Source organism: Grammomys surdaster, unplaced genomic scaffold, assembly GCF_004785775.1.
Source record: "Grammomys surdaster isolate TR1022 unplaced genomic scaffold, NIH_TR_1.0 187, whole genome shotgun sequence".
Taxonomy (NCBI): Eukaryota; Metazoa; Chordata; class Mammalia; order Rodentia; family Muridae; genus Grammomys; species Grammomys surdaster.
In genome coordinates, this window is record NW_021604632.1 from 5,335,687 (window position 1) to 5,360,553 (window position 24,867).

Below are 24,867 nucleotides of genomic sequence, written 5' to 3' on the forward strand. Positions count from 1 at the left end.
TTGTGCCATACAGTTATTATATATACAGTATATGTATGTATGTATATGTATCCAAATACCTTGTGCCATACAGTTATTATATATACAGTTGTTGCACTGATTAAAACAATTTATTTAACCGAGTCTTAGGATTATTCTGAAGATTTTAATAAAGTAAGGTAATCACCAACCAAAGAGTATACAGGGCAGGGGGACCTATGACTCCAGCTGGATTATGTAGCAGAGGATGGCCTTATCTGTCATCACTGGGAGGGGAGCCCCTTGGAGGTTTGATGACCCAGGATAGGGGAACACTAGGGTGCTGAGGCAGGAGTGAATGGGTGGTGGGGGAGCATTCTCATAGAGACAGGGGAAGAGAGGAGAGGATAGGGGGCTTGTGGAGGGGAAACTGGAGAGGGGGGATAACTTTTAAAATGTAAATAAATAAAATAACCAATAAAAAATGAAAACAAATAAGCAAGGTAATTACTCTGAATCTGAGGGGGTGACCAGTGATTGATGCCACTCACCAAGTAGAAGCCACCACAAGACACGAAGAGACACTTTTGATCTAGATTCGGGAAGACCCAGAGAACCAGCTGTCCAACTTTGTGGATCTGAACCCAGACTCCTACACCTTACAGAACTTTTTCTACCTCATTCCATGGAGGTCATGGAATGACCTCAAGTGTATGTGTCTTAACAAATTCCCAATGGACCCAGAGTTAAGAAGGGCATGTAGCCAATCTCTCTCTCTTGTGTATTCTCCTCTTTTAGAATGTGGAAATATCTTCACTAGATAATATAAGATTAATTAAAAATTACCAAATACATAGAAAGTCTCTCATAACTACACCTTAAAACAACTATTGTCAACATTAGGGTGCCTATTTTCTGTGCTTAATTATATATCAAAGCAACTATTGATATAGATAAGTGAGAACATAAATTATATATTACTTTGTACCTGATTTTTTCTTCATTTAACGTTTAGCTGAGTAGGGCTGCATGATGGCTTCCCTCCCTCAGCAGCATGCATGGTATTTCCTAGTACCATTTCTAGACCGCAGGAAGGGAACTTTTCAAGTCAGATCCAGCTCTAGCCATCTGAATCCTGTGTCCTAAGCATGCTGTGCCTTCAGCAACAGATGCCCACCCCCAACTCCTGAGAAGCAACCAAGGTTCTACATTGATAGTCTATATTGACCAAGGGGCTACACTGACAGTCTATATTGTTTTTTGAGCCACTTGACCAACTATTCAAGAAGAGGTTTCTGGTACTGGAAGTTTTTCAGTCTATGGTTCTTGTTGGGGAGCATTGTCAGCCTAAGTGGTTTAACTTCTGTGTGTATTCCTGTGTACACAACACACACACACACACACACAGAGAGAGAGAGAGAGAGAGAGAGAGAGAGAGAGAGAGAACACTTAGAGTTTTGGGTAAATATAAAAATAATGATTCCTTGAGGCTTTATCAAACAGTGGTGACATTATTTGTCCCTTGTCTTGCCTTCTCTGTATTGAATGACTACTTTTCTCTGTAGTTGAAGCTCCTCTCACTTTCCATTCCTCATTTTATATCACCTGTATATTGCTATTCCCCACCTAACCCTAACCCTTGCTGCCACCTGCCTCCAGTATACTATCTTGGTTCCCATGGTTACTTCACATTGTATACTTACATCTGAGGATCTGGAGCTGGGAACCACAGATGAGAGAGTGCATTCTACACTTGTCTTTCTAGGTCTGGGATACCTCATTCAATATGATCTATTCTAGGTCCATCCAATTACCTGTAAATTTCAGGATTTAACTTTTCTTTATAGCTGAATATTATTCCATTGAGTATATATATATATGATGTTTTCATTGTTCATTCACCTATTGAAGGACATCTAGGTTGTTTCCATGTCTAGTTCTTGTGAACAGAATTGGCAGTGAACAGTGTTGAGCAAGTATCTGTGAAGTAGGATGTAGAGTCCTTTGGGCATAAGCCAAGGAATGGTACAATTGTGTTATTTTTACATTTTATATTTTTTGAAAATCTCCATACAGATTTCCAGAGTGGCAACACCAATTTGAATTTCTACCAACAGTGAATCAAAGTTCCTATATTTCTACAACTTTGCCAGCAAAACAACCAATTGTTTTGTTGATCTAGCCATTCTGGTTTTGCTTCTTTGTTTGTTCAGTTGGTTGGGATTTTGTGTTTGTTGTTGTTGCTTTGAGATAGGATTTCTTTCATAGTCCTAGCTGTCCTGGGGCTCGCTCTGTAGACCAGGCTGGCCTTGAACTCACAGAGATCTGTTGGCTTCTACCTCTTGAGTGCTGGGATTAAAGGTATGCACTACCATCATGTAGCTCAATCCTAGCCATTCTGAATGGGGTGAAATGAAGCCTCAAAGTTGTTTTAATTTGAATTCTCCTGATTGCTAAAGATGCTTAATACTTACTGAGGTATTTCTTAGCCATTTTTATTTCTTCTATTGAGAACTCTGTTTAGATCTCTAGCACATATTCTAAAATTGGGTCATCTGTTTTCCTGGCTGTTTTCTGAGTTCTTGGTATATTATGGATATTAATCGCCTGTCAGATGTGTGGCTGACATGTTTTTGCCTGCTCTGGGGATTGCTTCTTCAATGACTGGTTGCTTCTTTAGCTGTACAGAAGCTTTTTAGTTTTGTGAGGTCCCAGTTGTCAATCACTGGCCTTAATTCCTGGGCAAAAGGACATATTTGCTCTGTATATAACTTTGAATACTCAAAACATCTTTGATGGCTTGTTAGGTTTAGTTTTTATTGTTACAGTAAATACATTCAGAACTACTGGGTGACAGTTCTCATTCACAGTTGCCACCATTAGTCATGATGACTTGTGACATCCTACTGTCTTCTGTTGCTATTTAGCTTTTTATCTTCAGTGTCTTTCAGAGACAGGAATACTGCCCTTCTGCGTGTCTAGTCTTAGGCAACATCATGGCCATTAGGCATCTTTGATTATAAGAAACAAGACTGACTTTTACAATGTTTGAGACAACTAATCTCTTCAGAGGGGTTCTTCACTCTTCTCGATCCCTGGAATACAGGCATCGGTGATGGCCAATACTCTAGGATTGGTGGTTCCCAACCTTTCTAACACTGTGACCCTTCAGTACAGTTCTATGTGTTGTGGTGACCCCTAACCCTGAAATTCTTTTCTTTTTTTTTTGTTCTGTTTGTTTTTTTTTTTTTGAGACAGGGTTTCTCTGTGTAGCCCTGGCTGTCCTGGAACTCACTCTGTAGACCAGGCTGGCCTCAAACTCAGAAACCTGCCTGCCTCTGCCTCCCAAGTGCTGGGACTAAGGGTGTGTGCCACCACTGCCCGGCAAAATTATTTTCATTGCTACTTCATAGCCGTAATTTTGCTACTGTTATGAATCATAATGTAAATATATAATATACAGGATACCTGATATGTGACTCCCCTCAAAAGGGTTGTGACCCACAGGCTGAGAAACACTGCTCTATAATATAAGTCAAACTTTTTCAGAACACCCAAATGCTGTCTGTCACCTTTCTCTGTGCCTCTGGAATTCCAGTCTCTGGGCAAATGACTTGTACTCTATGGTCATGAGAGATGATTTTTTGACTGAGATTCTAACTCACAGACTAGCCAAGAGAGAAAGCTGCTAATGTATCATGGGATAAACAGCGGGGCTATTTATAACTGTCAGGCCTAAACCTTCTCCATCTGTTACCTTGACTGCCTTCTGTTAAAACAAAAGAAAAGAAAACAAACAAACAAACAAAAGCAAACACATGTCGTAACAAGCAGTGGGCCCCTGTTTCTTTGGGGATTATTTATTATTTAAAGGAGTTGGTCCTGTCTGTAGAAAGCCACTTCCTGTGGCAGAATGCATAATACCCCTTTGTTCCTGGGGGCTTGTTGAAATCTTAGGATCAGGTTATAAATATTTCTTTTGCACAGGATTTTCTAAGCAGGTATTTTTTTTATTCATTTCAGCAAAAAGGCATCAAGAAGAAGAAATGCAGGGGAGTGGTAAACTGCAAGGGCAGGCTCTGTACTGGAAGAGTGTGATCTTAAAGCACCTGGCATGGTGCTGGGAACTGAGCCCGGGTTCTCTGTAAGAGAAGCCAGTGCTCTTAACCTGAGAGCCATCTCTCCAGGCCCTCCACAGGAATTTCAGAACCGGCTTATGTATTCCTATTTTAAAAAGCAGTTGAGATTTTTTTATTTTGATTGCAGCAAATCTATACATGAATAGGGGTGGGTGGCATTTTAACATCATTAGATTCACTGATTCCAGGCAACACGTGGACTTTCCCATTTGTACAGGTCTGTAATTACAGCAATCTTTCACACATTTCACTACACAGATCTTGCATTTTGTCCGGTTTCTCTCTGAGTACTTTATATTCATAATGCTATTTAAGCAATATTGCTTTCTGAAATCTCATTTTCCCACTGTTTACTGTTAGGATGTAGAAATACAACCCATTTCCTTGTATATGAATCTTTAATCCTGCAACTTTGTTATAATTATGCTTTGGTCCTCATTTTAAACATATATTCTCCAGCACTGCTTTCTTGGAATTTTGCTTCAATAAAACATAGATGAAGCCCAATAATCTACATTTTTAATGTAACCAGAGTTGAGACTGGTGCAGATTCTCTAAGGACATTAACTTGAGAAACAAGAAATTCGTTAATTCTGTGAACTGACAAGGCAGAGTTAGGTAACTCAGATTGATCTTCCACTTCCTATGTAGAGAGTAAATAAAGCAATCAAAAACAGATAAATATTCATTTTAGAATCTATCTAAGCTCATAATAAAGGAAGGACAATACCAGATATTAGAAATGAAGAGGGGATGCACCTAAGCCTAGTAAAATAGCAACGTGAGTCTAAGAAGGTCTGATGATTTGCAGAGTAGGCACAGGCATTATGGTCTCCTGGTTCTTGCTTACCCTCACACTAAGAAGATGTAAACTTGTTCTTATCTGGGAACAGAAAATTGAACCAAGATTTTTCCATAAACCTAGAACCCTGGAAAATCTACCTCTAAAAACAACAGCAACAAAAAGAGCCCAGGAAGTTTCCACCTACTGGCCAAGGATGAAGTGAGGAGGCCTGTTATGTAGCTAACAGTCTGATGAGGGGAAGAGGCTCCTGGGAGAAATCAAAGTCCCATGGACAGGTTTGTAATCCAAACTTACACACCATTAGATAGGCTGCAGGAACAAAGGAAGCTTGGCAGATGAGCTAACAAAAATCCCCACCCAAAAGAGTGTGTTCAAAATCTCGTATCCTCGTTAAATGACTTTACAATATAAACATTTCCAACTGTCCGAGGGAACAGTCTAGTTCCTGAGGAAAATCAGTACTTTCCACAAGCAACCCAAGAGGTACATAATAGAAAATTCTTAGAGAAACTCTAATGTGGCATTCTCAAAATATTTGAAGAGGTGTAGTAAGTACTAGAAACCACAATGAAGGAGGAAAATGTGGAAATATGAAGTTACGTGATTTCTGAAAATTCAATCAATGAAAATCTAAAGTTGAGTAGATGAGTGCACCAAGAATAGATAAAGCTGAAGAAATCATTAGTCAAGCAGAAGAAATAACTTAGACTAAAATACTCAGAATAGAGGCCAGCCAGGTAGCCCAGTGGGTAAAAATAATTGCTGCCCACACCGATGGCTAGAGTTCGATCCCCAGGTCCCACATGGTGGAAGGAGAGTACTGACTCCAATTTATTCTCTGACCACCACCATGTGCTGTGCTGAATGCACAGGTACACAAGCAGATACATGTAATAAAAATATATAAATCACGGAGACACGAGGAGGTTGAAGAAGAGATTAGTTCTGAAGTAGTTTTGAGAACTGAGAAGAAAGGGAAGCAACACTGAATAGGCTGGTGATGAGAATTTCCCACGACTGATGAAATGTGCAGTCTGAAGAAATTTAGCAAATACCAAACACAGGGCTGGCAAAGGCAAATCCACCCCAGTGGAACCACAGGGCACCAAAGTAAAGTATAAGACAATTCTTAACACTAACTTGAAAGCAAAGAGAGAGAAATGGCAACACACACACACACACACACACACACACACACACACACTCTAAATCTTTTCTTTAAAAAAAAAGTGTGAAGAATCAGAACTCTATGCACTTACCTCTATGAACATAGAGACCTTTTACAATTTGAATGAAAAACGTCCCCCCTCCCATAGACTCACAAATTTAAATACTTGGTCCTGGACTGGCAGAGCTATTTTTGGTGACTTTAGAACCATCAGGAAATTCCTGGCTGGAGGAAGTAATTCTTGGGGTGCAGGCCTTGAGGATTACAGCATAGCCTCACTTCCAGCCCAAGTATTTTGCTTCCTACCCTGTTGAGAGGTGAGGAGTCTCAGCAATATGCTCTCACTGGTGTAAGTGCTGCTACATATTTGGTGTCATGAAGGACTGGACCCTCTCTAACCAAGAGACAAACTAAGCCCTTCCTCCTTTAAGTTGCTTCTGTCAAGTATTTAGCATCAAGATGACAGAAACAAACTGCTACAGTATCTTAAAGCCAATGCAAACAAAAAGGAAGACAGCCAGGAAGGAACTTTTCTATCCACTTAACATGTGTTCCTTGGTGAGATAGGAGCCCGGGGGAGGGGGGGGGGTTGCCAGCTGGTTGAAGATAATAACCAGCAATCACCAATGACCCTCTAAAGGACACAGAATTGCAGGAACTTACAGGAATGATGATATGGAATCACTACATAAACAGAGCCCCTCCTTGGCAACTGAGTCTTTTAATAAATGACTCACAAAATAAAGAAGACTGGCACACAGATGGAGAAAAGATTGCATTTTGCTCTACCCAGGATAAGAGATCTGTGGGGAGAATTTGAAAGCACAACGGAAACAATGGATGAATACAGCTCAGTGGTGTATTGTTTGGGAACCTCCTGGAGAGCAGCCTGCCCCCTGGAATGACGCCCAACGCAGTGTCCCTGGGGAGCTGGAGGAGGTCCCACCACCTGTGGCATGGGGGCCCGCTGGCGTGCTTCCAGGCTGTGTCTGAATACTGACACCCTGCCAAACATTTCCTGCACACCCCCTAAGAAGTCTGGTGCCCTGGCTGGTGGTCTGCAGCGTGGAAAGATGATGTATGCCTATCCTAAACTCCTCATCCATTCTGCAGTCTTCCTGGGGCCATGGTGAGAATCCCACCTCCATATGCAAGGAAAACACCCAATCAAGCCGAATGCGGGCACCCATTTGGGTGGACTTTTGTTTCAATCATTTGCTCTTTCATTGAACATTTTGTTGAGCAGCTTTCTGGTCTCGGTGCTAGGCTCTGCACAGCATGGTTCCCACATAGAAATTTCAAAAACCAGGAAGAAGCCAAGACTGTTTTGCTTAGGGATGAATACAGAGATGTTAAGATCATATGGGAGAGCAGGAAAACCATCCCCATGACATGCAAGACGTTAGGTGTGTTGAGGGGGGTGGCTAGCACAGTCTCCAGTTGGTGGCTCAAGGCTGGCTGAGGAGTCGTGGCTTCATGGGTGTGGGAGAATGGTGGGGGTTTGGGCAGTTGATGGGACTTGGGAGAATGCAGACTCATCATGAGTCCTCCCAGTTTAAATAATCAGAGCATCCATACTACCCTGTGCAACCTACAGATGAAACAGCAGGGGTAGGCAGCGCAGCTATTGATGGTTATAAAGGTAGAGAATCCTTGGCAAAGGTCTTAGGGACATAAATTCTTGGAGTGACTATATCTATCTAAATAGTAGTATGGTTATCAATAATGAGCTTATTAAAGAACTGGGAAAACCCATAGAAGGCAGAGGGGGAGGGTGGCAGACTATTGATGAGCAGGTTAGGTATATCAGTATCTTCACATGTCAAGAGACATTATTATAAGGTCCAGGGAACAAAACCATTAGGGTTTAATATACAATTTAAAGCTATAAGTGAAACTCATGAAATAAATACATTAAGAATGACTGGCTTGTGAGGGTGAGATGGGGGCTTAGTGTGGCCAGAGAAGGGGGCATAAAGGAACTTTGTGGGGGTGGTGGGGATTTTTCTCTATCTTGATTTGTGTAGGGGTGATAACACTACTCAGATTTGTCAAAAGATTCAGAGACAGGGTGAATTTTACTGTATGTAAATTATACCTCCATAAGCATAGTGAAGGGAAGAGAAGATAAAGGTAAATTAAATGCATGTCTTTCATATCGAGGACCAAAGAGAATCGTGTGAAGTCAGTAGACCAACCCACAGTAATACAGAGTTAGCAAGGGTTCACAAGAAAATGCTGAATATGTTTCTCGACAGAATTCCAGGAGAGAAAGGTGACCTTTTGGCTTTATAATTTTGCTGTCTACCTATTTTTCTTATGGGCGTTTTAAAAGAATTCTGAAGGTTTAGAAAGACAGAAGTTGCATGTGGTGGCTCACATCTGTAATCCCAGCATTAGGGAGCCTGAGGGATGAGCTCTGAGAGTTCAAAGCCTGTCTGGAGTACACAGTGAGTTTCAGGTTTGCCCAGGACATGCAGTGAGAGACTGTCTTACCAGACAATGAATGAATCAGTGGGTGGATAATGAAACGGATGAATTTCCCTAGAAGAACAAGGAACTCCCTTGCTCTCTCCTGACAGCTTGTCCTTCCTCCCTTGACTTTCATGACATTGAAGTTTGGGATGATCCAGGCTGGACCTTGAAGTTTATGCTTCAGTTGATTTGCCCAAAGCATCCTATGGGTCAGGCCAGAGGATGTGGTAGACTGGTCCTGATGTTGTTGATGCTGTGTCCTAGCTGCATCCTATTGGAGTGGTCCTAGGGACTACCTGTTCCATAACTAAGATGCCATCTTCTGTGCTCCTTACTGTAAAACTGAGTTTCCTCTGCTTATAACTGGTGGTTTTGATGGACGGCATTTTGAGACCACGTAAGATCCTTCTTCACTCTCACTTTGACCCATTACTTTTTACCCAAATTGGTTGTTACTTTGAAGCTTTGCCACAGGGCAGACATTAATGAAGTGGATTCAGAGATGCCTCTTTGGACATAGATCCTTCTATTGGTATCATGTAGGTATGGCCTGAGTACATGCTCTGCCACATTCTTATACACACTCACACATGTACACATACACACATACACATGTGAACACATACATGCATTCATATACACACACATGCACACACATATACACATGCACACACATATGCACATACATGTACATACATAGACACACACACACATACACACACTCGTTGTGAGCACTTGGTAACCTGGTGACCACACAGAATGAGTCCATACCTGAAATGTCACAGTAAACTGTCTGCTGGTAGAGCTTGGCCTCTAGGGGGTTAAAATACACAGTGATTTCAGCTGATGAGTTGGGCCAGACATCACCTTCCTGAAACAGGAACAAGAAAGAAAGGTATTGTTTTCAAATGATAATTTCATGACTTCTTCCCCCATATATTTAAGAAGTACATGAAGTTTTGACACATGTAGAGATAGCAAATGGTCCTTATGGTCAAGTAGATGAGCACATACATTCCCTGAGCAGTTCCTTTGTTGTGTTACGGGAGCATCTCAGGTCTGTTCTTACGTGTTATCAGATGCAGGTGCTGTGCTGGGCGCTGGCTCTCCAGGACTCACAGCTGTTTGGCCAGCATCTTCCCATTTGCCCATAATCACCCTCTGAGCCCTGGCGCCTGCCTTTCTACTCTTGCTTGTACAAGCTCTCTTTTTTATAGCCTACATACACCTGAGGACATGAGCTATGGTACTGGCCTTTCTGGTTCTAGCCTGAGTCATTTATCAATGTTGTTGCAAATGCCAGAGAACACTGCCACACACACGTTAGAGGGTTTTGCATTTATTGTGTGCTCACACACCATTGCAGATTTGTGCATGCCACAATGTGGATATGAAGGTCAGAAGAAGCCTGGAGTCAGTTCTTTCCTTCAACCACGTGGGTTCCAAGAATTAAACTCAGGATGTCAGGCGTGGCAGCAAGTGCCTTTACCCACTGAGCATCTTACCCACCCAAGAGGGTGTCCTTTTGAAGGCTGACTAATATTCCATTGTATGTATATATCACATTTCTTTCTTGATTCACCTATGAAGGGCTCTAGCAGGCCTGAGCATGGGACACATGGTGGCAGGCTTTTCCCTTCCACACTGACCTCTCCCTTGTAAACCATAGGTCACATTCCTAAAGCCAGCCACCAGGGTCTGTTCCTTTATTTGGCCACTTCCTCCTCCTGAGGCTGACCACCAAGGTCCAGCTCTCAGAATTCTGAAGTACAGCAGTCAAAAGCCCCCTCTTTGGCCACTTTAACTAACATGCTCAATCAAAACAAACCAAGTCACCCTAACCCAGGTTTCCCCTTTTCCCTTTATAAACTATCATTTGCCTTTGGACCACATCTGTCTCCTCTCTATCCAGAAGCAGTCTTTTGCTCTCCAGGGCAAATATCATCCCTCCCTCCTCCTTCCTCCCTCCTCCTTCCTCCCTCTTTCCCCCTCCCTCCTTTCCCCTTCCTCCTCCCTCTTTCCCCTCCCTCCTTTCCCCTTCCTCCTCCCTCTTTCCCCCTCCTTCCTTTCCCCTCCCTCCTCCTCCCTCTTTCCTCCTCCCTCCTTTCCCTTCCTCCTTCTTTCCTCCTCCCTTTTTCCTCCTCCCTCCTCCCTCTTTCCTCCTCCCTCTTTCCCCCTCCCTCCTCCTCCCTCTGTTCCCTTCCTCTTCTCCCTTGTCCTCTGTCTCCTGTCTTTGTCTCTTATTCCCTGCCTTTTGTTCCTCTGGGATACATAAATCTCCTTTGTGCCGAGAACTTGGTCTTGGTGTGTCCTGTGCCGATGCAGGTCCTATACAACCTGTCCATGAACCTTATACTGTTTTCTGTGGTGGCCGTACCACTTCACATTCTCACTAAACCGCACATAAAGGCTGAAACCCTGGGAACCTGAAGGAAACACGCTTACAACCCCTGAGAAAACACTGTTTTATCCAGCAGAGGTGACTTACATGGCTTGGTAACTTATGAAGTAGCACAAATTTTGAACAAGTTTAAAAGATAATGTCAGTGAGTTTATGAATATGAAATGCATTAGAGAGGAAAACAGGGAGGATATGTTTTTTTTTCTTTAAAATGGAGTTTTACTGTGTAGCCAAGGCTGGACTCAAACTCGCTATCCTACCTGAGATTGCAGGTGTGTGTTACCATGGCTTTGTGGAACAAAGAATTTTTAAGATATATGTGTTCAGTGAGCATCTGCTCTCTTTCCCATGCGTACCCAGTCCTGGGACGTCAGAGGAAACAGGGTAGGCCAAGATGGCAGGGAGCTGAGCCATTAGCAGGGTGATAGACATGAGTATACACAGAAAAGGCTGTCCTTATAAATATATATATATATATACATACATATATATATATGTGTGTATATATATATTGCATATACACATATATACACACGTATACACACATATATATACATATAGACATATATACACATGTATACACATATATACACACACATACACATATATACACACATATACACATATATACACACATATACACATATATACACACGTATACACATATATACACACGTATACACATATATACACATGTATACACATATATACACATATATACACATGTATACACATATATACACACACATACACATATATACACACACATATACACATATATATGGTTCACAGGGACTGCAGAGAGAGGAGTGCCTGGCTTCTTAAGCAGAGGCACTACCTTCCTAACTTTTGAATGACAGCAACTAGAAAGGCCTCTACTCTATGGACCATAGCAGTGGCCCAACGGAGGATAATGCCCAGTTCAGACTGTTTCTATCATTTTAATTCACAAGACCCCCGAAAACCATAGTAAGAAACCCAAGTTTTGCACTATGTTGGAATAAGCTACCTACCAGAATCTACCTACTAGGGAAAAATTGATTTAAAATATTGTATTGACCATATTAATCTGGTATTCCTTCACTAATTTCTCAAGCTGCTAGAGGTGTTAATTGCACTGGATCTCAAGAGCCCCCCAAAGGTCTGGAAACATATTCAGTAAGAGCTCCCTAGATGTTTGTTGACCACCAGCTGTGCTACTCCTTAGAAGGATAAGCTGAAAGGTTGAAGAGGCAGCAGGGAGAAAATATGTGCCTTTTTCTGAGGTTTTTGTAAATAGGGCCAAATGAATAGAAGTACTAAACACATTTAGAAATCCATTCACAGCTCAATAGAAAACCGGGGCAAGACAACTTAATAAATAATCAGGCTCCAGTTTCAGACAGTCCCCAAAGCATAGCAGATCCAGTCTGGCTGGAAGGAAAAATACTCCTGGAACAAAGGATGGAGAAGAGAACAAATGGCTGACATCATCGACTCACAGAGGTAAGGTCCTCCGTTCAACCTCACCACCTGGAGAAAAGGCAACATCAGAAAACAGAAACCTAGACAAAGTTTTGACTTACTCAGGAGAGCAATCTGTCTGATCTGTGACCTTCTCAGGCAGTGTCCCTCCCGACTTCCGAGTGAGGGGAGGACACCAAGGCTCCAAGAGGCAACAGCAAGGCTATGAAAGTCCTGAAGTAATTTTGCATCCCCAGCTAAGTTCAAGAGAAGAGAGGTAGGCACTCACCCCTCCATCTCCAGCACCCAAGCAGAGGTGGCTCTTCATAGGTGCTTGTGAAGCACGGGTCAGCTGTCTCTACACTGCTCGCACCTCATGTACTTATTATCACACATGGATTCACGTCTGAAGCCTCTTTCTGCCCTTCCTGTTGCTTTTGGGACCTCAAAACCATAAACTGTAGTGCCCAGAGAGGCCTCTGAGATCTCAGAGGGGACAGAGGAAGTCAAAGCGCTCATGGACTTAGTCATTTCACTGCAGAGCTTTCTTCGAAAGTGCTTGAAACAAATATTTGTTCCCTTCTGATAAATGGCAAATCCCTTTCTCTTGGGTAGAGTTTAAGGGCAATGAGATGGAGAGTGTTCAGACCTAGAAAAGGTGACAGGCCAAGCAGATATGGCTCAGTCGCTCAGTTGAGTTTTCAGCTAACTGAAAACAGGCCAATGGGTATCCTTCCTAAGAATAACTGAGGATTTGGGCTTCTTCTTAATCCGCATGATGAATGTGAATCTCCCGGAGGGTTTGAACCCTGCTCTGACAAGACCCTGAGTAGATGCAGCTAACTTGTAACCAACACAGACTGGCCAAAGCACCAAGGGACATTCTGGATTCTGAGAGAATCCATGCTAGAAAAATGTCAGTGAGTTGTAAGAAGTGGTCTCCGAAGGATAACCTGCAAATCAGATTATCTCAGGACAGGTGAAAAGAAGTCTTATTGTTCGGGGTAAGCCAGACCATCTTCATGGCCCCCAAGCCACAGGGTCCAGGGTGTATGAGCAGACCAAAGGGACAGCACAGCTAAAGCCACCAAGCACTCTTGAATATGCCAAGGTCAAATAAGTCTGCTATGAGGGAATGAAGGGTTAGGAGCCAAGGCACAGTTGAGAGGGGGTAGTCTGGCCCGCCCCGGACAAAAGGGTACTGGCACCCAAGTAAGATTGTGAGAGGGTTCTCTGGTGACAGGAGGCCAACATAAGGAGCCAGTCTATAGGCTCAGACTGAATGGGGACCGGTGCTGGGTTGTTCTTCTCATGCAGAACGGCAGCTGTTTTGCTGAGTCCACAGCAGCATCCACTGGTAACTTGAATCTTTTTGGGAACACAGGAGAACAATCCAAGGACAAATGCTACCCCAAAGTCCTCTCCTGGGTCAGCGCGTGTGTTGGCAAACTAACAGGGCTGTGCATCTATCACAGCCAAAGTATGGTCATTCTGTTTCCTCTCAGAGGGATGCGGTGGTGTGGTGTCATTCTCTATTTCCTTTCAGGTGGGCGTTACCGAAAAGTAAACTTCTATTTCTTTCTAGCAAAACGTTGGTTAAACACACACACACACACACACACACACACACACACACACACACACACACACACAAGCAAAGCTGTAATGTTTCCTAGCAGATCAAAAACCAAATCTTACAAACAGGCAATTTGCCTAAACAGATGCATGGTACTCCCTGCCTTCCAATCTTCTTACTTTACATCTTATCAACTCGATGAAATTAACTCCCAGCTGGCTTGTGCTCTTGGAAATACCTTTCTTCTTTTTATTGCTCAGCTCTGATATTTCTGAAAAATCAAACATTCAGGAATTTCCCCACTGGCTCCAGTGCCAATAACTTGAACTCCTGGATTTGTCTCTGTGAACTCCTGGATTTGTCTCCTCACTCGGATCTCTGCTGCTCCGTTTTTCTTCTATCTCAAAGACTCTCTCTCTCTCCCTTCTCTGACCATTCTCCCCACTCCTTACCCGAGTTCTATTACTACTAGAGTATGATTACTCTGATGTAATAATAATAATAATCAGCTACCCTCAGTTCTACTGTAACCATCTCCCCTTTTCTCCGATGCTTTGTCTTTCCCAGGACAACTCTATTCTTTCCCAGGACAACTCTATTCTACTTATCAGTCAAGGGACCTACTACAAGGAACTGGCTTTGAATGTTTAAGTCTAATGTTATATTATTATTATTATTATTGGAGCTCTCTAGTTCCTTCTGAATAAGAACAGTGAACCATGCAACCTCATGCCTGGTGTTGAGCCTCCCTGGATGCTGTGGGCATCAGCTGCTGGCCCATGACAGGTGATAAACAGGGAGAGGAGTATCCTTAAAGGTGACTGACTTTTTTAAAGGAAGAGTTTCTTTGGGCTCATGGTTTGAGGGTATGGTCCATCATGGCAGGGACATCAGGGGCTTGAGGTGGCTGGTCACATTGTGTCCATGATCATGAGCAGAGAAAGATGGTTGCTGTCTAGTCTGTTTTCTCATGTTTATTCAACCTGGTAAATGGAGACCCACATTTAGGATGGGTCTTCCAGCCTCAGTTAACTGACAGATGCCATCTAAAGCTGCTGTAGTTCTTTTATGCTCAATGTCTGGCACGTGTGCAAAAATAAATAGTGCCAATAAGATCATTTCTCAAAAATCTTGCTAAGTGGGCATTGAAAGCGCAAGAGCAGAGATACATGTGTATTTTACATTCTTAATTGATCTGGAAGGCCGGAGGACTCGATGTCTACAGTGTGAATTCCTACACGTGTTAAATAAAAGAGTTGCATTTTGATTTCCCGGTTGCACGTATAAGTGTGACTCATGCATTCAGCTTTCCAGTCAGTCTCTAACTCGAAAAAAGGCAACTCAGAACCACAAGTTTACAACTGTTTCCTGAGAGCTCAAGTTCTCACTGCCTGTGTTCACAGTTCCTGCCCCTCGTCTTGCTCAGTCTTCACTTGTGTGAGGTCCTTTCCTCGCCACTTTAAACATAGAAAACTGAGCCGGGCGGTGGTGGCACAGGCCTTTAATTCCAGCACTTGGGAGGCAGAGGCAGGCAGATCTCTATGGGTCTGAGGCCGATCTTGACTACAGAGAAAGTTCCAGGGTAGCTAGGGGTTCACAGAGAAACCTGGTCTCAAAGAGAGAGGGAAGGAGGGAGGGAGGGAGAGAGAGAGGCAGAGACACAGAGACACAGAGACACAGAGACAGACAGGAGTTTGGGGGACTGAGACTAGGAGTATATGGTATTACCCCTAATTTCCTTAAGCCCTATGCAATTCTGAAAGTAGGTTAGGGCCCACCTCTCTCACTATGCCATTGAGAGAGGACATTTAGAATACTACCACCAATATTCACACTTATCCGACACATTCTGCTCTGGAAAACCCTCCTGTGGACAGTGTGACACTCTCCACTTACGCTTGGGTTCTTCTGGAAGGTGACTCAAAGCAGGTTCTATTAGAGAACAAAGCCCACATGAGCATGTTAAGGCTCCTGAGAGATGTTCTGGCGGGTCCTTAGCAAGCTCCCCTGTGCTGAGTGAGGGACAAAGCCCAGTCCCTTCAAACTAAGATATGGGAACAGTGACCTTAAGAGCTCTGACATGAAGTGACTTCCTTCATGCTTGGCAGCTTAAACACCTTCAACTATCCCGCCTTTTACTTTATGCAACTGGAGGAGTTGCTCTAGTCCTGGCAACTCTAGAAGCTGAAGAAGAAAGATCACATGAGCCCATGAGTTTAAGGAAAGCTTTGGAGATTCCGTTTCCCCAAATAAGGAAGCAAAAAGAAATTTTCTCAGAAAGAAAGCATGCTCTCAAAGTCAAATGTCTGTTTTAAATTTTTTTTTAAAAAAAATTCATTTAAAAATTTATTTGTGTGTGTGCGTGTGTGCATGCCTGTGTGTATGTATGTATGCACACATGCATGCAGATGTCCACACGGACCACAAGAAGGCATTATATTCCCATGGAGGCCAGAGTTGCAACACAGTGAGCCACTGGATATGAGGCTGGGAACTGAACTCTCCTGTCCTCTGCAAGAACAACAAGCTCGCCTAAGCACGGAGCCATCTCTCCAACCCTCAATGCCAGATTCTTATTACTGACCTATCTACCAACAAAATGCTGTCATCTTTTCCATTACTTACAACGGATCCAACTGATAGCAAAAGCTATGACACTTGGTACAAATACCAACTGTCTCAAACAACAATGATAAAAATAAATAAATAAATGAAACTCTAAAAAGATTGACAAGTAAACCATCCTCGTTACTGTTGAGAGAAAAGACCAAATTGACACAGAGCTGGCAAAAAGATTGACAGCTCGGTTCCTCCAGCTGAGACACAACACTGAAAGTCAAGGAAAGTTGTGATGCTCAAAATAATATCCATTAAAGCTGCCAAGAGGGATCCCTATGATCTGTCCATTTGACAGAGGAAGCTTCACAAAAGGCACTTTCTGTCTTGATTTTAATCTTCAACTTCAACACCATGGAGGTGGCCATGTGATATGTCCAAGCCTTTCTCTCTTACCCAGAAAGGAAAGGTATGGACTCATTTAATGAGCAGTCTTGCTGTTTCCAAGGTTTCCCTGGGCTTCTTTCCTCCCTCGCTGGTTCTTCAACACAATAGTCAAGGTTCTGGTACAATAGCCAAAAAGTGGGCCTTAGCACAAAGACCAGGACGGAGAATCCTAATGAACAAGGATAAAAGATGGCCGACTGAACAACCGGCAGGGTTTGTCAAGGGCAGTTCCATCTCAGCAGATCCACGTCCTTGGCCTCCTTCCTGGTGTCCATTTCCAAGGAGTCAGCGCCCACGTGCTTGCCTTGTGAGTCACAGCTGATGACTGGTGCAGAGGAAGGGCTGTGTAGGACAAAAAGCACTGCTTCTTCTTGTTAGCCGTCTGGACTTGCACCCAACCTGGTTCTGCTGAGCTCACCCTCTATGCCAAAGGAGGGAAAGGATCCAGTAAACTGAATTTGAGCTGTGCTTTCCAAGTCTGAATTGCTAGACCAGCATGTTTCTCGGAGGCTTAAATAACATCAGAGTGTGGGTTACTATTACTTGCGTGGTAATGAAGAAATGGTTGAGCCTCTCTTCCTTTTGATAGCTCAGTTAGGGGAAGCCTCAGCTTTGCTAGGGTTGTTGGGTTAGGTCTACTCTGATGGAGGAGATGTGGATGGGGTAGGAGGAGCAGGGACGTTGGGTCGGCTCAAATACTTTAGATATGCAGCCAGCTAGCTGGGAAAATATCGTTAAATATTCAGACCTCTCTTCTGGAGAAAATACCAAGTGTTACATGTTCAGAAAATTGCTGTCTCTTCACAGTGTGACCTGAGCCAGCAGCACTACCGTTCAGAGATGGGATGCCTACATCTGTGCTGAGGTCTTGGAGGGTCACTAGACGCCCATGGGAAGCAAAGCCTTAATTTGCTCTTTTTGTCTTGTGATACTCTCTCACCTCTCAATTTTCAGAACTGAGTTTTTATCTTTTTGTATTTCTCTCTTTCAGGGAGACCCAGGAGACTCAAGCAGAGGAAACAACAGAATGAGACCATCAAAGTTCAGCCCAGACATGGTCGGCCTGGCACAAGTGAATATTATATTTATGAAACAGTTCCATTTGCTTTTCTGGAAGGCAAAAACCAGGCATAATAGACTCTGTTTGGCAGGTTCCTTCTGGAGATGGGGAAAGATCTCAAATGGAAGCAGGCAGCTTGACACCTCATCAATAGTCTACTTGATTCCATGCCTTCCCCGGTAAGCAATAAACGGAGAAACCCAAGCTAATGACATTAAGATATTATCAAGGTATCTTATGCCAAGATAGTATCAAAAGAATCTGTATATGGGAAACCTGAAGTCAATAGTTATGCCTCATATACTCTAATGAGCATGCAGTAGTCCCAATTGCCTTGGAAATATTGATAGATAATTACAGTTTTTACAAAGATCCTTCTGGTCTTTTGCCTCCTGGTCATTCTGGGTTCTTGGTGCCCTCTTTTGGACTCAAGATACCTAAAATTAACTCCTGAGAGCTCACAAGCTGCAGGCCCAATGGCCACGGTTACAGCCACGTTTAATATAGAATGGGCACGAGAAGAAGTTTGATAAGACATGCGGCCTGACTTAGTTACTTTTCTATTGCTGTGACAGAGTGCCATGACTAAAGCAACTTATGAAAGAAAGCATCCGATTCAGCTAGTGACAGAGGGCTAGCATCCATGATTGTGGAGCAAAGCTATGACAGATGGAATAGCCAAAAGCTCTCATCTTGAACCATCAGCAGGAGGCAGACAGCTAACTAGGAATAGTAAGAGTCTTTTGAAACCTCAAAGCCCACCCACAATGGCACACCTCCATCAATAAGGCCACACTTCCTAATTCTTCCCAGTTTCACCAACTGCGGACCAAGTGTTCAAACATGAGCCTCTGGGGCCATTCTTATAAAACCACCAAGGGGCCAAACGGAGAGAGGGCGTTAGAACAGTAAGAACTTGCTACTATAGAGTTTGGACCTTTCATTCCTCCAGGATTGAGCCGAACAGATCCTCGTAGGACAATATCAATAAAATGAGATTTAAATTCAAATCCATCATCACCTTTGGGCAATTTAGGGACAGGATTGATTTCCTGATCTTGAATCTCCTTGCTTTAAATGGGAAGAGTCTGAAACTGGAACAATGTTCTCATAAAATACTCAGTATGCAGGGCATGCCGCCCATATGCAGGACTAAGCGAAGCGTTAGTCTTAGCTGATGTGCTTGAAGAATGAAGGCATACAGATGTAGACCTGATACGAAAAAGTGATGTTTCTTATTTCTATTCAGACCCTAAGGTATTAGGGTTATTTTTTTGTTGTTGTTGCTTGTCTGTTGCTTTTGTCTTTCCTTTCTGTTTACCTCACGTGAACGTGCTCTCTTTCCTCCATGGCCAGAAGCAGAGCAGCCAGCTCATTGGAAGGGAAGGTGGTGCCTATGCCTCTGCTGATGACTGTTTATTTTGGTTCTTTGGATAGAATAGAGCTGAGATTGGTTATTAGTTCAGCTGGTAGCGCTGCTTGCTCTTAATCTTTTCTGCTTCTGCTGCAGCATCAACTCAGAGCAAGAAGCTGTTTAACTGGGATCAAATCATAGGAAGAAGCTAACCATCAATGTGTAGCTAAGCCTTCAGAAAGCGAGTAGCAGCCATTTGATATAGTGGACCTGAAAGGTGAGCAGTATTCAGAGAGGTCCGGTAGACAGTGGTGCAGGACCAGGCACCCTGGGGATAGGGAAAGCTCTCAATGGGACTTCTCTTCTTCCTCCCACTCTGAGGTCCCAGTGTCTTTGACCAAGACCTCTACTGCATCCTTACAAATCTTTCTTCTCATCCTGAATTCTTTGAATCCCTTCCAGGACCAATTTTAATTCTACATTTCTGAAGCTTCCTAGACATCTGTAGTAATCTCAAATTTGACATGCTCAGAGCCAAACTCACTAGTATTTTCTGAATCCCGTCCTTCCTTCCTTCCTTCCTTCCTTCCTTCCTTCCTTCCTTCCTTCCTTCCTTCCTTCCTTCCTTTCATTTATCCATCAGCATTGGGCCAGATACTCTAATGAGTACCTTTGAGGTATCTCAATCTCAGTGACCAGTCATGTTGTGCTTTCCTTTTGAATATGCCTCATATCTGCCATTGGACTGTTCCAGGTCACTGTTGCCTTCATGAAACCATCCTGATCTTAGCTGCAGACCTGTTTACTCTTCCCCTTGTCTTCTATCACCTTCCATCCACTGACCTGGACCATCCACCTCTCCTGCTATCTACCCACCTCCAATTCAAGCCACACATAGGTATCAGGGTAAGCTTTCCAACGCCCTTTGAACACACTGCTCTCCTGGAATGTGTCTCAGATCCTCGCCAGCACTGGCTAAGCTGAGATCTTCAGAATGTCAGTCCCAGCTGGTGTTTGGTGGGAGGGAGCTGCTCACGGGCAAGAGCTGTTTGAACTCTGCCATTTGGATAGGCACCTTCTTTTTCCACATAGTTTCTCCCAAATTTCTTTGACTCCAAAACTACTTTTGCCAAGAACACATATTGCCATCTCTCAGAGGCAGTGTCTCCAGAAAAATCATAGTGGGTGACAAGGAACTGTAGGCTGAACATGATAGGCCACCTTACCTCTACTTACCTCCCAGAGCAGAAACGCTATTCGGCTCACCATTATTCAGCCTGTTGTAAACAGAATGCTCCCCTACCCCTGCTTCCAGGATTTCTCTAGCTGGGAACAGACTCCTCCCTTTCCACTTCATTACACCTCAGGCTTTCTCCAGTGTCCAGTTCCAATCCCTTCTCCTGTGATCCTGTGAATCCTTTCCAGAGCTCTCAGCTGAGATTATTGCAGCTCAATTGTCAGCCTCAGAAAGCCGGGCTCTCTACAGGAAGAGACCCATGTGCCATGAAGCTGGAGAACTGGCAGGATTTTCTCAGAAAATCACTTCAAAAGTAATTTAAAGATTACATTACAAGCACTGCAAACAAGATATATGACATACAGAATGATCAGATCATCAAGCAGGAGATTTAAAATCAATAAATAGCTTACCTCAAGAATGTAAATGAATGTAACCACTATAGACAGACAGCGATATAAAAAGAAGAGAACTACCATACACCCATGTGTGCCATTACCCAAAGGTAATGAAGTCAGCACACACAAAAGAAGCCTGCATATCCATGTCTATTAAACACTAGTCTTAATACCCAAGGAATGGAATCAGCCTAAGTACCCATCTGCAGATGAACACAGAGAGAAAATACGGTAGACAGTAGAGTATTATTCACCCATAAAGATCAGTAAAATTATGTCATTTATATGAAGATGGACAGAACCAGGGGCCACCACGTTAAATGATGTAAGAGAGAAAGACAAGTAACCATGTGTGTTCTCTCACATGTGCACGGCAGGACAACCCATAAGGTGCTGTGAACATGGTAGGAATGACTCTTAGTGAGGGTGAGAGGGGACTTAGGGGAGCAGACACGACTGAAGCATGATGGGTGTGATGTCACACCATAGTGAAATCCATTAGTACGTACAACTAAGATGTGTAAGTAACTGTACTTTAAAACAATCTACCATGTCTGACCCTGGTCAGAGTTACTGCAGGAAGACACTGGCGGGGTTCCATGCCTTCATGCTTTCTTTGTAAAAGAAATTGTCAAGAGCCTACCAGTGAAAACTGTAACTAGAAGAAAACCCAAAGGGTATGTGGAAAGGACAAATGGCATCATGGATTCCACAAAGACCTCTTACGCTCTAAATGTTTTTTTTCAGTTTTATTATGGTATTATTTTCTATATAATATAAACAAGTTGGCTTATTCACTTGAAGAGTACCACTGCTGTGCATTACCATTTACAGAAAATGGGTTTCTTCCCAATGGCAAGAAGATTCCATGTGGTGGGAATGCCAACTCAGCACCTCACCATGATTCAAAAGCACAACAAAGACCATGCCTTAACGCGCCCCAGCTCTGGCTTAGGCAAGGAAGCCCAGGAGGAAGTCAGAGGTCAGAGGTCAATCTAGCGCTCCTGCTTCCATCTTGGGCATGGATAGGACTTTCCCACGGATGGCACCCATTTCCTGTCAGCCACATATTTCCAACCCCACTGCCATCCACTCTCACATACTCACAAGAGTCAAGCTGAGTGGCCAACACCCTGGCTCTCCACTGCTAGCCGGGAGAAACACTGGACCCTGAGGACTGTGGTAAGTCTGAAATTGCCTCAGCTGGCTGCTGGCTCTTCTTACTCAGCTCAGCCACTTGCTTGCTTGCTCCAGCATCCATTCCTGGCCTTTTCCATGTCTCCAAACCTTACCTATTTTTTAATTTTTCTTCTCATCCTGACATAACTTCTTGCAGGCCTCACCCCCAAAATGCCTGGAGACTCCTTTGTTTTTTGGGGCCTTGGAGAATTTTCCGACGTGACAGAAGGTTCAGCCTCAACCTCTATCTCCAGCTTTATTTCCCACCTAGCTTTTTACCTCCAGCAAAGTGGTTGGCTCTTGGCATCCTGGATGAAACATTCTATGTACGCTCAACATTTTGTTCTCAAAGCCCTGTCCTGGGAGTCTCACTCAAGATTTCTTTCAAGAAGCTCTCTTTAACTTCTCGACTGTGGTGATGCCTTACCTCTCACCCTGGGTACCCTTCCTGTTGTCTCCAGTGACTCCCATGGTGGGTCACACAAAATACCCACCCAGAGGATGCCTCTGAGGAGAAAGCACTTTCTTGGAGAGTCAAACCGCATATGGAGTCTATTGTTTCTCAAACCTATTCAGCCGTGGATGCACAGACCGAAGGACAATGATCTGCTAAAACTGCGACACTTCCTACAAGTCTTTTCTCTATCTGGCTTAAATAGTAACAGTGAGCCTGTTTGATTGAACTTTGGACTGTCTCAACTCCTTTTGGTCCTGACACTAGTCTATGCCTGTTAAGTGGGATGCATTGAGCAGGAAGCGGGTATCTTAATGTACAGCACACAGCAAATAGAAAAGCTGTTAGCAGGGCTAAGGGGATGGATCACTTGGCAAGTTATGTATGCTAGTCAACCACGAAGATCTGAGTTCAAATCCCTAGCACCCATATAAGAAAGCTGGGCCTGACCATGTGTGTCTATAACCCCAGCACCAGGGAGCAGAACTTGGTGGGTCCTGGCAGCTCACTAGCCAGCTGGCCTAGCTAGAACAGAGAGCTTCGGGTTTGGTGAGCAACCCGCCTTAAGGAGATAAAGTGTAGAACAATAGAGAAGACATCCAATTATGTCATCTTCTGACATCTATATGGCCATGCATCAAATTCACACTGACATATGTATGAGGAACAAATATGCATGCATACACACACATGCATGCACGGAAAGCTGCTGGAAACTTCCTTCTCAGAAGGCACTTATTATTTTTATCTATGGTATGTATGCATTACCATCATGTATATAAGCATACCACGGGGATACAGGTGCCTATGAAGCCAGGTGAGGGAACAGAATCCCCTGGGACTACAGTCACAGGTAGTTGGGAGCAAACTTGGGTCCTTCGTGAAACCTGTATGTGCTCTTAATCTCTGAACCATCTCTCGGGGTCCACTACTTTCACACTGAGGCAACAGAGCAGAGCCGCACTGAGTTTGGACTGTAGAATCAGTCCACTGCAGACAGCACTGGATAGCCTGCAAAGTCAAGGTCTGTCTCTGCTCTGTTCATGGGTGCCTGGTGCACACGGCGCCTGGCACAGACCATACAGTCAGTAACTATTTATATTGAGTGGATCGAGGACAAAGTCATTCTAAGTCCTGGGTGGTTTTGCCTACGTGGGGACATCTAGAAGCATCTGAAGACAGTCTTGGTGATCACAGGGGCAAGCATCATCACACAAATGCACCGGATGACGAACTACACATCTGCACCAGCAATGTTGCTAAGACTGGCATGTCCTGCTCTAGAAGTCAGACTGATCAGGGCTAAATCTACAACTATGGACACCAGCTGTTAGGCCTTAAGCAAGCGAGAAGAGTTACCTGCTCATTTCTTTATTTGTATATTGGGGTCTTCACTCTATCTTTCATGGTTATTGTAAGAGGACATACACAAAACACACATCCTGAGCAATGCCGAGGAAGTGGGGACAGTTGCACAGAAAGTGTGACCTACTGGCCTTCATGCCATCGGCCTTCATGCAGTGTCTCGCGCCAATTGTGGCCCTGGGTCACAGGACTTGCTATGCCAGTCCCAGAGTGGAGAATCTAGCTGAAGTAGCCCCTGCACCCCAGCCTTGCAGCGCCCTGCCCTGGAGCCCCTCAGCCCTGCAACCCCAACTCTGCACCCCCAGCCCCGCACCCCCGAGCCCACGTACCCTCAGCCCCGCGCATCCTCAGACCTGTGCATCCCCAGCCCTGTACCCCAACACCGCACCCCACATCCCTGCACCCCCGCAGCCCTGCACCCTCACTTGTGTTCACTAGATAGCTAGCTGGATGTTATTTAGGTGCTCACCGGGGGCTCGATCGTGAAAATGTGATCCAGAAAGAGCATACTGTTTGCTTCAACCAGCTTCCTCTGGTTCTCGAAGGTACGGGAGATAATGGAAAGGCGTTCTCGGAGAGAGGGATCCAAGAGGCAGTCTTCAAGGATCAAGTTGGTTTCTTGCTTTTCCTCCTTGCGCAGATCATCACAGACCCTAAAAGAAAAAAAAAAAAAAAAAAGGAGATGTGAGGGTCACTGCGGAACTCCTAGTCTTCAATTCTTCAATGCATGGGCGAGTGACCTTGTTTTGCCTTCTCAGAACTTCCAGAGTTTGGTGATCTTTTGTCACCTCCTTCCAGAAGTCCTCTGGGATTTCTTTCCAGCATGTATCTGGACAAATATTTCCTTTTAGG

General features: G+C 43.9%; 1 protein-coding gene across 1 annotated transcript in view; it reads right to left on the reverse strand.

The window, feature by feature from the left end:
* Hydin (HYDIN axonemal central pair apparatus protein) overlaps positions 1-24,867 on the reverse strand; it is a 342,846-nt gene that overhangs the window by 223,396 nt on the left and 94,583 nt on the right. The window contains exons 7-8 of the mRNA XM_028768759.1: positions 24,485-24,668; positions 9,317-9,416 (exon numbers count right to left, since the gene is read on the reverse strand). Coding sequence (XP_028624592.1) covers positions 9,317-9,416; positions 24,485-24,668 — 284 coding nt within the window. The remainder of the gene's footprint in view (positions 1-9,316; positions 9,417-24,484; positions 24,669-24,867) is intronic.